Genomic DNA, 13740 nt, shown 5'->3' with positions numbered 1-13740 from the left:
AGCTTTAGGCACAAACTTTGTTGTGTGAGAAAATTCTGGCAGAAGAAAAACTATTTGCTTTGCCATCATCTAGAGAAAAGATCAAGCAACATCAAGTTCATATTCACTATATCCATCCTTGTATTCCATGTATCCAAGAACATCTGATTACTATCACTGGTTAAATAACAACTAGTCCCTGTATCTAACAGCCTAACAGAGGACAAAGCACATTTCTGTTGGAATAAGGGTATCTTCTGGTCATCTTAGCTTTTCTAATGGTCCAATACTAAAAATCACACTGCTGATGGCTCCCTAATGTGCCTCAATCCCAACCATTTTTAATATTTAATAACTTAGAAACCAACAGGTTACTGAATTATACTCTCCTTTGACAATGAAAGAAAGTAATTTAAAGAATTAAATTTTATCAGAAATAAGTTAAAGAATACAAATAAATCTTTTGTGTACACTGCAAAACAACTCTATATTATCAGAATGTGGAGAATATGTACCTGAATTCATTTAGGGCATCAACTATTCGATTATAAGCCAAACTCCTCTGGCTGGTGTCAGCTGATCTCCGGCTCATTTTCATAGCCTTAAAAGCAATCAAATAGTTAATTCTTATACTGATTATGGGTAAAATATGGGGAAAAAAGTTAAAGACAAAGTCACATATTTCCACAATACTCTACCACCATTTTTATCTAGAAAAAATGTAAAGAAGACATACATATTTAGAGTGGCTTTCTTTTATACACTAAGGTCATTAATGACTACAACGAAATTCAAAATTTTCAAGTGTTAAATCTCTTGTTGTAACTGTCAAACCACAGAATGTCAACACACAAAGAAATTATGTTGACAGTTTCTGGGTTACATAAAACTTTTTTTTTCTCAAGTAGAACAGGACACAGTAACAACTCAGTAACAATAGCTCATGATTTTCTCTAGGATTTCACAAATTGGGTTAAGAACAGGGGGATGAGAGCATGAGTGCGGGGGGAGGTTGGGGGCCAACGGGGGGATGAGAACACATTTGTAATACCTTAACCAATAAAGAAATTAAAGATTTAAAAAAAACACGAAAAAGAAAAAAAAACTATTTTTTAAGATCTGAAATATAAAGATTCTACTGAAAGATATCTTAAGTTAGTAATATCTGCTTTCTTTAAAACATATTTAGCCAAGGTTGAAAAGCCTTGCTTTAAGTAGAAAAAGGGGATCAGGATTAGTCTGTGTATATTAAAAAACAAAACAAAAAACAAAACCTCTAATTTTGTAGATTTTTAAAAAATATATATTTTATTGATTTTTTACAGAGAGGAAGGGAGAGGGATAGAGAGTTAGAAACATCGATGAGAGAGAAACATCGATGAGCTGCCTCCTGCACACCCCCTACTGGGGATGTGCCTGCAACCAAGGTACATGTCCTTGACCAGAATCGAACCTGGGACCCTTCAGTCCGCAGGCCGATGCTCTATCCACTGAGCCAAACTGGTTAGGGCTAATTTTGTAGATTTTTAAAAGAGGATGTATTTCTGCATTAAGTAACTACAAATTAATTTTTAAATATTTTAACATATATCTAAAAGATCAGACTACTTCAGCCATAAATCATGCTCACGTGTATCAAAAACCTTCATAGGGTAAAAGGAAACTTACTTTATGTTTTTACAAACTGTCAATAGACTCCCAATTTATAAAGAAGTGAATTTTTTTTAGCTAGAATTCAGAAGTATTCTTCCTTAATTTTACCAATAGAAATGTTTAATTAAATCATAGATCTCAAAAGGTAGTACAAACTTCAAAAGAATACCCAAGGTGCCCAGAAACAAAATCCATAGCTTTACATTAAAAAAAAAAAAAGTGACAGTTTAAACTGGCTCCAGAAGGTAAATTTTTTGAATGGTTTAGTATTTATTATATTCTACCATTAATTAACAACTGTAGAACTTTTCAAATTAAGTTCTATAAATTTATATAAAAGTATTCATTCATATAGCTTTATCTTTCAGCTTTAATAAGAAATGAGATGTTAAACTTGAATAAATATCCAGAGAACTATAAGTATACTAGAGGCACAGTGCACGGTGTATGAATTCATGCATGGGTGAGGTCCCTCAGCCTGGCCGGTGATTGGGGCTGATTGGAGCCAATTGGGGATGCGGGAGGTTGGCCAGCCGGCTGGGGGGAGGCACCAGCAGGAGGTTAGCCGGCAGTCCCGATCGGGGTCATAGGGGATGGCCAATCAGGGGGAGGGACTGTGGAAGGTTGGCTGGCCACAGGAGGTTGGCTGTGGGAGCACACTGACCTCCAGGGGGCAGCTCGTGCATTGAGCATCTGCCCCCCTGGTGGTCAGTGTGCGTCATAGAGACTGGTCGACCGATAATTTGGTTGCTTAGGCTTTTATATATATACTAGAGGCCCGGTGCACGAAAATTTGTGCACTGGTGGGGGGGGTATCCCTCAGCCCCACTTGTGCCCTCTCACTGTCTGGGACTCCTCGGGAGATAACGACCTGCTGGCTTAGGCCCGCTCCCGGGTGGCAGAGGGCACGCCCAATCCCTAGGTGCCTGCCCCGCAGCCCCTGGTCGGGCTCAGAGCAGGGCCGATTGGGGAGTTGGGGCACCGCCCCGTCATTCACAGTGCAGGGCGGATCAGGAGGTTGCGGCGCCGCCCCCTGTAACACTCAAGGCAGGGTCGATGGGGAGGTTGCGGCGCCACCCCGTCACGCACAGAGCAGGGCGGATCAGGGGGTTGTGGTGCCACCCCTGTCACATACAGAGCCGGCCGATCAGGGGGTTGGGGCGCTGCCCCCTGTCACGCACAGAGCAGGGCCCATCAGGGCGGTTGGGGCTCCGTACCCTGTCACACACAGAGCAGGGCCGATCAGGGGGTTGGGGAGCTCCCCCGTCATGCACAGAGCAGGGCAGATCAGGAGGTTGCGATGCCACCCTCAGTCACGCTCAGGGTAGGGCCGATTGGGGGGTTGGGGCGCCGCCCTCTCTCACACTCAAGGCAGGGTCGATGGGGAGGTTGCGGTGCCACCCTGTCACGCACAGAGCAAGGCGGATCAGGGGGTTGGGGCACCGCCCCCTGTCACCCACAGAGCAAGGCCAATCAGGGGGTTGGGGAGCTCCCCTCTATCAGGCACAGAGCAGGGTCGATCAGGGGGTTGGGGCGCCTTCCCGTCACGAACAGAGCAGGACGGATAGGGAGGTTGTGGCCTGCCCCCTGTCACACACAGAGCCGCAGGGCGATCAGGGGGGTTGGGTGCTGCCCCCAGTCACGCTGCTCCAGAGACCAGGAGGCCTCGCGGCTCCGCTGATCCCAGTGCTGGGAGGCCTCGCGGCTCCGCTTGACACCGGGGCAGTGAGGCCTCACTGCTCAGCTGATCCCGGTGCTAGGAAGCCTCGCTGCTCCGCTGATCCCGGTGCTGGGAGGCCTTGTGGCTCTGCTTGACACAGGGGCAGTGAGGCCTCACTGCTCCGCTGATCCCGGTGCTTGGAGACCTCGCAGCTCTGCTGATCCCAGTGCTGGGAGGCATATTACCCTTTTACTACATAGGATAGAGGCCTGGTGCACGGGTGGGGGCCGGCTGGTTTGCCCTGTAGGGTGTCCCGGATCAGGGTGGGGGTCCCGCTTGGGTGCCTGGCCAGCCTGGATGAGGGGATGATGGCTGTTTGCAGCTGATCACACCCCCTTCAGGATAGGGGTCCCCACTGTGGTGCCTGGCCAGTCTGGGTGAGGGGCTGAGGGCCGTTTTCAGGCTGGTGGGTGACTGAAGCTCCCAACCTCTCCTTTTTTCCTTTTTTTTTTTATTCTGGGATTTATTTACCTTCTATGGCTGTCTCTGGAGCTGAGAGCCGGCTTTAGCTCTGAGGCTCAGCTCCAGCTCTGAGACCTCGGCTGCTGAAAGCAGGTATCTGGGTTTTGTTTACCTTCTGTATTTGAAACTTTGTTGCGACTCCAGCTCTGAGATCCCAGTTGACTGAAAGCAGGTTTCTGGGTTTTGTTTAGCTTCTATATTTGCAACATAGTTGCTTAGAGAGCAGCTCAGAGGCCGGCGGCAGCAGGCGGGGAACCTTGGCTTCCTCCGTCACTGGAGCAAGCAAGCCTCCTGTTCGCTTCAGCTGCCTGGCTGCCGGCCGCCATCTTGGTTGGCAGTTAATTTGCATATCTCGCTGATTAGCCAATGGGAAGGGTATCGAAGTTACAGTTCATTACCATGTTTCTCTATTATTAGATAGGACTAGAGGCCCAGTGCACAAAATTCATGCACTGGGGGAAGGGGGTGTCCTTCAGCCCAAGTCTGCACCCTCTCCAATCTGGGTCCCCTCGGGGGATGTCCGACTGCCGGTTTAGTGGGATCGGGCCTAAACCAGCAGTCGGACATCCCTCTCACAATCTGGGACTGTTGGCTCCCAACTGCTCACCTGCCTGCCTGACTGCCTGATTGCCCCTAGACACTTCTGCTTGCTAGCCTGATCACCCCCTAACCACTCCCCTGCCAGCATGATTGGCACCTAACTGCTCCCCTGCCGGCCCAATTGCCCCCAACTGCCCTCGCTTGCTGGCCCAATTGCCCCCAACTGCCTTACCCTGCCGGCCCAATCACCCCCAACTGCCCTCCCTTGCCGACCCAGTCGCCCCCAACTGCCCTCCCTGGCAGCCTGGTTGCCCCTAACTGCCCTCCCCTGCCAGTCTGGTTGCCCCCAACTGCCCTCCCTTGCAGGCCCGGTCCACCCCAACTGCACTCCCCTGCAGGCCCGGTCGCCCCTAACTGCCCTCTCCTGCAGGCTTGGTCCCCCCTAACTGCCCTCCCCTACTGGCCATCTTGTGGCAGCCATCTTGTGACCACATGGGGGCGGCCATCTAGTGAGAGGGTGTGACAGTCAATTTGCATATTACCTCTTTATTACATAGGATAGATAGATAGATATATAGATAGACAGACAGACACACAGACTGACTGACTTTAGGTTGAAGATGGTCAAAGCATTTAAACATTTGAAAAGTCATCCATAATGAGTGCTATAGTGCTTAAATACTCCAAGTTTTATACAAAGCTTGAAACACATCTCCCATTAACTTAAAAGGTCAGTTCAACCATAGCTAAATATTATGTATTGACTTTGGCAACAACAGACTACAAAAAGAGAGAGAAGCTGACTAAAGAAAATGTCACCAGTGCCTAACTTCTGAAAAGGTGAAAATGGCCTTTACTCATTTTTTCTGTGAAAAAAAAAAAAGGCATTGCTAATGACCTATTTGTCTTTTGACAGATTTAATGTGAATAACTAATATCATTGTCCTCTCTAGAGGCAGATGATTCTTAGTCACTACTAAGTTACTGAAATGCACCCTCTGCTTTCTAGACTACTCTAATTGGTCTTTACATATCCAGCCTTTTTACTCTAGTCTCTTTTAAACATGCTGCCAAATTAATCTTCCTGAAGCACAATTTGGAGACAGCCTTAAAAACAAAGTCAAAACTTCTCTCAAGCATTCTAGATTCTTTGAGATCTGTATCCATTAACTCTTCCAGCCATCTCCTTTTTGCATACTGTCACAGGGATTAAGAACTTTAGTTATACCCACTGATTCACTGGTTCAACTTCTGGGAATTTCTTCTGAAAAATAATCTGGAAAATTCACCAATGTGTTAACTATACTGTAACTATAATTGTGAGAAAGTAGAAATGGCCTAATAGAAAATTTGTTACTTATGGTAAGGAAAGTGACTAAAATATATTTAAGAACAATTTATAATGACAAGAAAAAGGCATGTGTTACAATCATGAGTTTTTTTTAAATATGCATGTAATTAAAGCAATTTGGACACAGCACAATCCCAATCAAGTGAAAGTACAATATGCATAGAAAAGGCCTGGACAAGACTTTCAGCAAAACATTAATGAATTATCTTTGGGTGGCAAGGATATCAGTTTTTCTTGCTATTCTGCTATATCTAACTTTTGAAGTTTTGTTTAAAAAAATCCTACATATCCTTTAAGACAGAGGTCGCCAACCGGTGGTCCACGGACCACTGGTGGTCCGCGAAGTCCAAAAGGTTGGCGACCGCTGCTTTAAGATGCAGTCCAAATGAAACATCATCCCAATAGTGTTACTTTTTTCACATCTTATCTTTAGTTTCTAGAATAGTGCCTGCCACTTCTTTCCTATGAACTATTAAAAAAGCTTAGCTTGTTGTCCTCTCCCTTTTTAGTATCCTTATTTTCTATCTTGTATTCATAATTTTCTTACTTTATGAAAATTTATTGTACACTATCAGCAGCAATTGATCACTTGTGCCTTCTTAAATCATTTTCATGACTTGGGTCCCTGCCCCTCTCCCCCAAAAGTACTCTCTCCTTTTTCCTCCTACTTGAATGGCCAATCCTCAGTCTCTTCTCAAATGTTAACTGCTGAAATGCTCCACAAATCAGGCCTAGGATCTCTGCTCCTCTCTTCTCTCCTGAATGTCCAGCCCAGACCTTTTCCCTAAATTCTAGACTTATAGAAAACCATTTGGGTGTCCAGGAGGCATCTCAAACAAACCCCTGATCTTCATCTGCCAAATATGTTTTACCTGTAGTTTCCCCATTTGAGTTCTGGTAAGTCCATCCTTCTTACTGCTCAAATAAAATTCTTGAGTCAACCTCTATTGCTCTCTTACACCCCAATTCAGCCCATCAGCTAATCTCATTAGCTCTATTTTCAATATGTCCAGAATCCAACCACTTCTCAACAATTTCACCACTAAGTTGGTTTGAGTATCCATCATCTCTTACCCAGATTATGCCAATAACCTCCTAATTGGTCCTACCAACATCTATCTTTGCTCCTAGAACTCTATTCTCCACCAGCATTAGAGTGATCCTCACATATAATGTCATTCCTCCACTCAAACCCCCCAATGGTCTCCCATCGCTCTTAAGAGTAATTGACAATGCTCTTACAATGGAATCCTATAAGGCCCTATATTATTTTGTCTTCTAACCCAGCCACTTTGGCCTTCTTCCTGTTGATCAAGCATCAGTCTTACTCCTAACACAGGACCTTTGCCTCTGCCTTGAACATTTTCCTCTCAGACAGTTGTAGCTCATTTCCTTCATATTTCTGGAGCATATGTCATTTTATCAGGAGCCTTTCAGACTAGTCTCTAAAAATTACCAAGCCTTCCACCCATCACTTCTTATAAATCTTCTTCTGTTTAATTTTTCTCCACAGCGCTTAATCCCATCTAGTAGCTTATATGTTCATTTGTTTATTTTATGTCCCATGAGGTCAGGAGTGTCACTTTTTTCAGATCTTATCTCCAGTTTCTAGAATAGTGCCTGACACATTATAGGCCCTCAAATATTTATTGAATGAATGGATGAATGCCCTTAGGTCTTTCATTAGGCAGTAAGCTCCTTAAAGAGTTAAGGTTTTTTTGCATCTCCCAGAACAGTTTGCAGGGTATATGCACAGTACCTGTTAATTTTTGTGTCAAATAAATAAACACAATGCTTAAGCAGAAGAATAAGATTCAAAGAAAAATAAAGGATATAAACAAACCAACAACATGACTATGCTTACCTGTTCTATTGCACTCTTTAATTTGTTCATGTGGCTTTCAAAGAGAGGAAAATGTGAAAAAAAGAATTCATTAAATTTGTTATTTTCATCTTCATCTTTGGATAATGAAAAGATTACGCCAATTGCAATCTTCTTTTTTCTCACAATTCCTGGTGTAGGGCCACAGCTTTCATCTGATAGATTAAAGCTTTCTTCTATAGACCTTAAAAACAAATATTTTTATTTAAAAAAATATAAATATAATTAAATTTTCAATTCTATCCCCTTGCTAATTAAATGTAGGCAAACTAAAGGCCTTCTGTTTTATCAAGTAAATCTAAAAATTCCTATCAATTATAAATCTCTTTCAGAAATCTACTGGCTAGTCCTTCATGGTCAAATTTTAATAAAAAATTTTAGGAGTCAGTGTAGGAACACTTTGGTTTAACTAAAAGTCACTAAAATATAGGTAATCCCAATTCATAATTAACCTAAATATGCCTGAATTTTAAGGTTTATAGATGAGTCTGATTCAACCTCTTCACTGTTCTAGAATCTACTTGTCTCTCTTCTTTTGATTGAAGGAGTAAAATCAAAGATGAAGGAATTATAGGGGGTAAATAAAAGAGAAGCTTCATTATCTATAGTTGCACTTAACATAGACTAAAAAAACACACACCACCTTCCAAGCATGAATTAACTTGCCAAAATAGAAACAGGAAAAACTGAAATATCAAATTATGCAGTACATGGATCAAAGTCCCAACAGAAGAGTTAAGACTAGAACACTCTTACAAGAAAAGAGAGGGGGAAGGTTCGGATCCGAGTCACGGCACCAAAAAAAAAAAAGAGAGAGAGAGAGAAAAAGAAAAAGAAAAGAATAAAAAAAGAAAACAGAGGGTCAAAAGCTTTATGATGGACTTGACAATGATTTCTTGGGTAAGACATCAAAAGCACAGGCAACAAAAGAAAAAAGAGATGAACTACATAAAAATTAAAAACTGTTGGTTGAGCATCATCCCATGCATGAAAAGGTCACCAATTTGATTTTCGGTAGGGGTATGGGCAACTGAATAGATGTTTCTCTCTCACATCAATGTTTCTCTCTCTCTCTCCCTCTCTATCTAAGAAAATAGATTTAAAAAAATTTAAAAAGGAATAAAACAGCAACCCGTGGAATGGGAGAAAATATCTGCAAAGCATTTGTATGATAAGAGATTGATATCTAGAATATATAAATAATTCCTACAACTCAACAAAAAAACACACAAATAACCTGACTTTAAAATGGGCAAAACACTTGAACAGACATTTCTCCAAAGAAGACATACACATGGCCAATAAGCACATGAAAACATGTTCAACACCACTAGACATTACAGAAATTCAAATCAAAACCATAATGAGATACTACTTCACACCTATTAGGATGGCTGTGATAAAATAAAATAAAAAAGGAAAATAACAATTGGCAATGATGTAGAGCAAGCATGTCAAACTCACGGCCCACAACGAATATTTTTGTGGCCCAGCCAATATAATGAATGGTATGTGAGAAACATTTTAATAAAAATTTCGTGACTTAATTTTTACAATATCCTGTTATACATAATTATTAATAACAAACTATAACGTTCACTAATGACTAATTACTATAATCGTGTTGCATTCATTTCCCTTTTGCGCCTTACACATAGACGCACCATTTCTCTCCACTAATACTAGCAGCGAATATTTTAGCAGCCGATTGCCACATCATTAGTCTTCTACTGACTGGTTTGGTGTGCACAACAGGAAATATTCGCTTTCAGAGAACAAGAAAAATAGGTTTATTTGTGTTACACTTATTAATCTGTGGTTATTCAGTTTCTGGTAAGTTCATGTTCGAGAAAAAATATTAATTTTTATTAAAATGTTCTATTGTTTTATGTTAACGATTACTCATTTATTTCAGCCCTTTTATATTCGGCATGGCTCTATCGAAATAAAACTACATTTCTATGAGTATTGAAGCTTTTGTTTTTTTGTGGCCCACATAAACTTAAACCTTGTTTATTTGGCCCATGTTAGCCTTTGAGTTGACATGCTTGATGTAGAGAAATTAAAACTCTTGTGCTTTTCTGGTGGAAATGCAAAATGGTGCAGTCACTATGGAATACATTATGGTGATTCCTCAAAACTTACAATCCAGCAATTCTATATCTGGGTATAGACCAAAAAGAAATGAAAGCAGGGACTCGAACTAGTATTTGTACACATGGCCATGTCCCTATCAGCATTATTCACAACAGCCAAAAAATGAAAACAACCCAAATATCTATCAACAGATGAATATGAATAAACAAAATGTGGTATATACATATAATGGACTATTATTCAGATAAAAAATAAAATGTTGATTCATGCTACAACATGGAAGAACCCTGAAGACATGCTAAGCAAAATAAGCTAGACATAAAAAGACAAATATTATATGATTCCAATTATATGAAGTATCTAGAATAATCAAATTCATAGAGACAAAAAATAGAGTGGTGATTTCCAGGGACAAAGAGGAAGGAGGAATGGGGGTTAATTATTGTTTAATGGATAGAGTTTTAGTTTGGAGAGATAAGTTCTGGACATGAATATGAATAGTTGCACAACAATGTGGAGGTACTTAATGCCACTGAACTATATATCTAGTAATGGTTAAAATGGTAAATTTTATGTTATGCATACATACTTTACCATAATAAAAAAAAAAGATGCAATAGGTTTAAAAATAATACAAAAGATCAATGAAACCAAGAGCTGGTACTTTGAAAAGATAAACAAGATTGATGACCCTTTAGCCAGACTCATCAAGAAGCAAAGAGAGAAGACTCAAATAAATAAAACTGGAAATAAAAGATGTGAAGTAACAACTGACACCACAGAAATACAAAGGATTGTAAGAAAATACTATGAACAACTATATGCCAAAAAATTGGACAGCGTGGGTGAAATGGACAAATACCTAGAAACATACAATCTTCAAAAATTCAATCAGAAAGAATCAGAAAACCTGAACAGATCAGTAACAACTAAAGAAATTGAAGCAGTGGTGAAAAAAGTTCAAGCAAACAAAAGTCCTGGACCAGACCGCTTCACCGGGGAATTTTATCAAACATTCAAAGAACACCACCTATATCCTCCTCAAACTATTCCAAATAATTCAAGAGGAAGGAAGATTTCAAAGCTCATTTTACTAGGCCAGTATTATCCTAATTCCAAAACCAGATAGACAATACAAAGAAAGAAAATTACAGGTCAATATCCCTGATGAACATAGATGCTAAAATCCTCAACAAAATATTAGCATATCAGATCCAGCAATATATCAAAAAGAACATGCACCATGACCAAGTGGGATTTATTTGAGGGATGCAAGGTTGGTGGGGGGGAGCACAGGAGACTTGGTTGAAAAGTTTGTAAGGATGAAATTCCGAAAAGGGAAGTTGGCTGAAGGCGGCCCGCCACTCTTTATCAGAATTCTGACTTAGGGGAGTTGGCCAAAGGCAGCTGTCCCTAATTGCTCCTTGACCTTTCCAAATAAGTTTGTGTATGTGCAGACCCTCAGGTATTTACCAGAATCTTTATGCTTAATCTTTAGGTATCCTTGCTTAAAGGATATTGCAGACACATGTGTCCTCCCAAGATTACTTACCCTACTGATTGTATCTAAAAGATAAACTTTATCTCAAACTGCTGTTACAATAAAAGCCTGAAGAGGCAGGCGATCGAGGCTGTCTGGTTCCTTTAGCCAAGCAGTCCCTTAGCCTTCTCTTTCACAGAAAACCTGTGTCAGAGTAATCATTCATCCATTGCTCAAGGTCTGCTGATCAGCCCTGGCAAAGGTTGGTACAACATTCTTAAATTAATAAATGTGATGAACAAAATGAAAGATAAAAATCACATCATCGTTATCAACAGAAGTAGAAAAAGCATTTGACAAAATCTAGCACCGATTTTAAAAAATATATTTTTACTGATTTCAGAGAGGAAGAGAGAGAGAGAAAGAGACAAACATCAATGATGAGAGAGAATAATTGATTGGCTGCCTCCTGCATGCCCCAGACTGGGGACTGATCCCACAACCCAGGCATGTGCCCTGACCGGGAATCAAACTGTGACCTCCTGGTTCACAGGTTGATGCTCAACCATTGAGTCACGTTGGCCTGGGACCCATTTTTGAAAAAAACTTTCACCAAAGTGGGGATAAAAGGATCATACATGAACATAATAAAAGCCATATATGACAAATCTACATCTAACATCATACTCAATGGGAAAAACTAAAACAAAAACTCTAAAAACAGGTATAAGACAGGGATGTCTGCTTTCACCACTCTTATTCAACATAGTGCTGGAAGTCTTAGCTACAGATGTCAGACAAGAAAAAGAAATAAAAGGCATCCAAATTGGAAAGGAGGAAGTAAAACTGTCATTATTCACAGATGACATGATACTGTACATAGAAAACCCTAAAGACTCTACCAAGAAACTACTAGATTTAACAAAGGAATTCGGCAAAGTAGCAGGATACAAAATTAACATCCAGAAATTTATAGCATTTTATACACCAATAGTGAACTGTCAGAAAGAGAAACTAAAAAAACAATCCCATTTACCTTTCCAACAAAAAAATTAAGATACCCAGGAATAAACTTAACCAAGGAGGTAAAAGACCTGTACTAAGAAAACCTATAGGACACCGAAAAAAGAAACAGAGGAAGATATAAACAAGTGGAAGCATATACCATGTTCATGGGCTGGAAGAATTAACATCATTAAAATGTCCATACTACCCAAAGCCATCTATAGATTCAACACAATCCCTATTAAAATATCAATGGCATATTTAACAGATCTAGAACCAATACTCCAAAAATTAATATGGCATCAAGAAAGACCCCAAATAGCCGTAGCAATCTTGAGAAAGAACAACAAAGTTGGAGGAAGCACAACACCTGATATCATACTATACTACAAAGCCACTGTAATCAAAGCAGGCTGGTACTGGCACAAGAACAGGCATATAGATCAATAGAACAGACTAGAGAACCCAGAAATCAACTCAAGCCATTACACTCAATTTTTTTTTTTTTTTTTTTTACACTCAATTAATATTTGGCAAAGGCATACACTGGAGTAAAGACTGTTTCTTCAGTAATTGGTGCTGGGAAAATTAGATAGCAACATGCGAAAAAAAAAAAAAAAAAAAAAAGAAAGAAAGAAAGAAACTAGACCACCAACTTATACCATTGACAAGAACAAATTCAAAATGGATAAAAGACTTAAATATTTAAGTTATGAAACCATAAAAACCCTAGGAGAAAACAGGCAGCAAAATCTTAGACATCTCATGTAGCAGAATTTTCACCAATACATCTAGTAGGGCAAGAGAAATAGAGGAAAAGAATAAGCAAATGGGACTACATCAAACTAAAAAGTTTCTTCACAGCAAAAGAAACCATCAACAAAATGAAAAGAAAATCTACTATATGGGACTCATCTTATCAGTGATACATCTGACAAGGGATTAAACTCCAAAATAAATAAAGAACTCATACAACTCAACAAAAGGAAGACAAACAATCCAATTAAAAAGTGAACTTCACTCATCATCTGAGATGCCAATTAAAACTACAAAGAGGTATCATCTCATACCTGCCAGAATGGCTACCATCAATAAATATACAAACAATAAGTGCTGGCAAGGATGAGGAGAAAAAGGAACCCTTGGACTCTGCTGGTGGGAATGCAGACTGGCGTAGCCACTATGGAAAACAGTATGGAGCTTCCTCAAAAAATTAAAAAGGGAACTGCCATTTGACCCAGTGATCCCACTTCTAGGAATATACCCTAAAAAGACAGAAACACCAATCAGAAAGAATACCTACATCCCTATGCTCACGGCAATTTACAATAGCTCACAGTTATTTACAATAGCTAAGATCTGGAAACAGTCCAAGTGCCCATCAGTACATGAGTGGATAAAAAAGATGTACATTTACACAACAGAATACTATGCAGCTGTAAAAAAAAAAAAAAGAAGGATCTCTTACCCTTTGAGCCAGCATGGAAGAACCTGGAGATTATCATGGGAAGTAAAATAAGCCAGGCAGAGAAAGACAAATATCACATGATCTCACTTATATGGGGAATCTA

At 40.2% G+C, this 13740-nt stretch overlaps 1 protein-coding gene across 2 annotated transcripts in view; it reads right to left on the bottom strand.

Annotated features, from left to right (window-relative positions):
- Positions 1–13740, bottom strand: part of FNIP1 (folliculin interacting protein 1) — a 105596-nt gene that overhangs the window by 34517 nt on the left and 57339 nt on the right. For both annotated transcript variants that reach the window (XM_070415058.1, XM_070415059.1), the window contains 2 exons: positions 7570–7771; positions 495–580 (listed from right to left, as the gene is read on the bottom strand). In XM_070415058.1, the coding sequence (XP_070271159.1) occupies positions 495–580; positions 7570–7771 (288 nt within the window). The remainder of the gene's footprint in view (positions 1–494; positions 581–7569; positions 7772–13740) is intronic.

This window comes from Myotis yumanensis, unplaced genomic scaffold (genome assembly GCF_028538775.1).
Source record: "Myotis yumanensis isolate MYYU_CA2020_CCGP unplaced genomic scaffold, mMyoYum1.0.hap1 SCAF_5, whole genome shotgun sequence".
Lineage (NCBI taxonomy): Eukaryota > Metazoa > Chordata > Mammalia > Chiroptera > Vespertilionidae > Myotis > Myotis yumanensis.
This window is presented reverse-complemented; position numbering and strand designations above follow the sequence as displayed.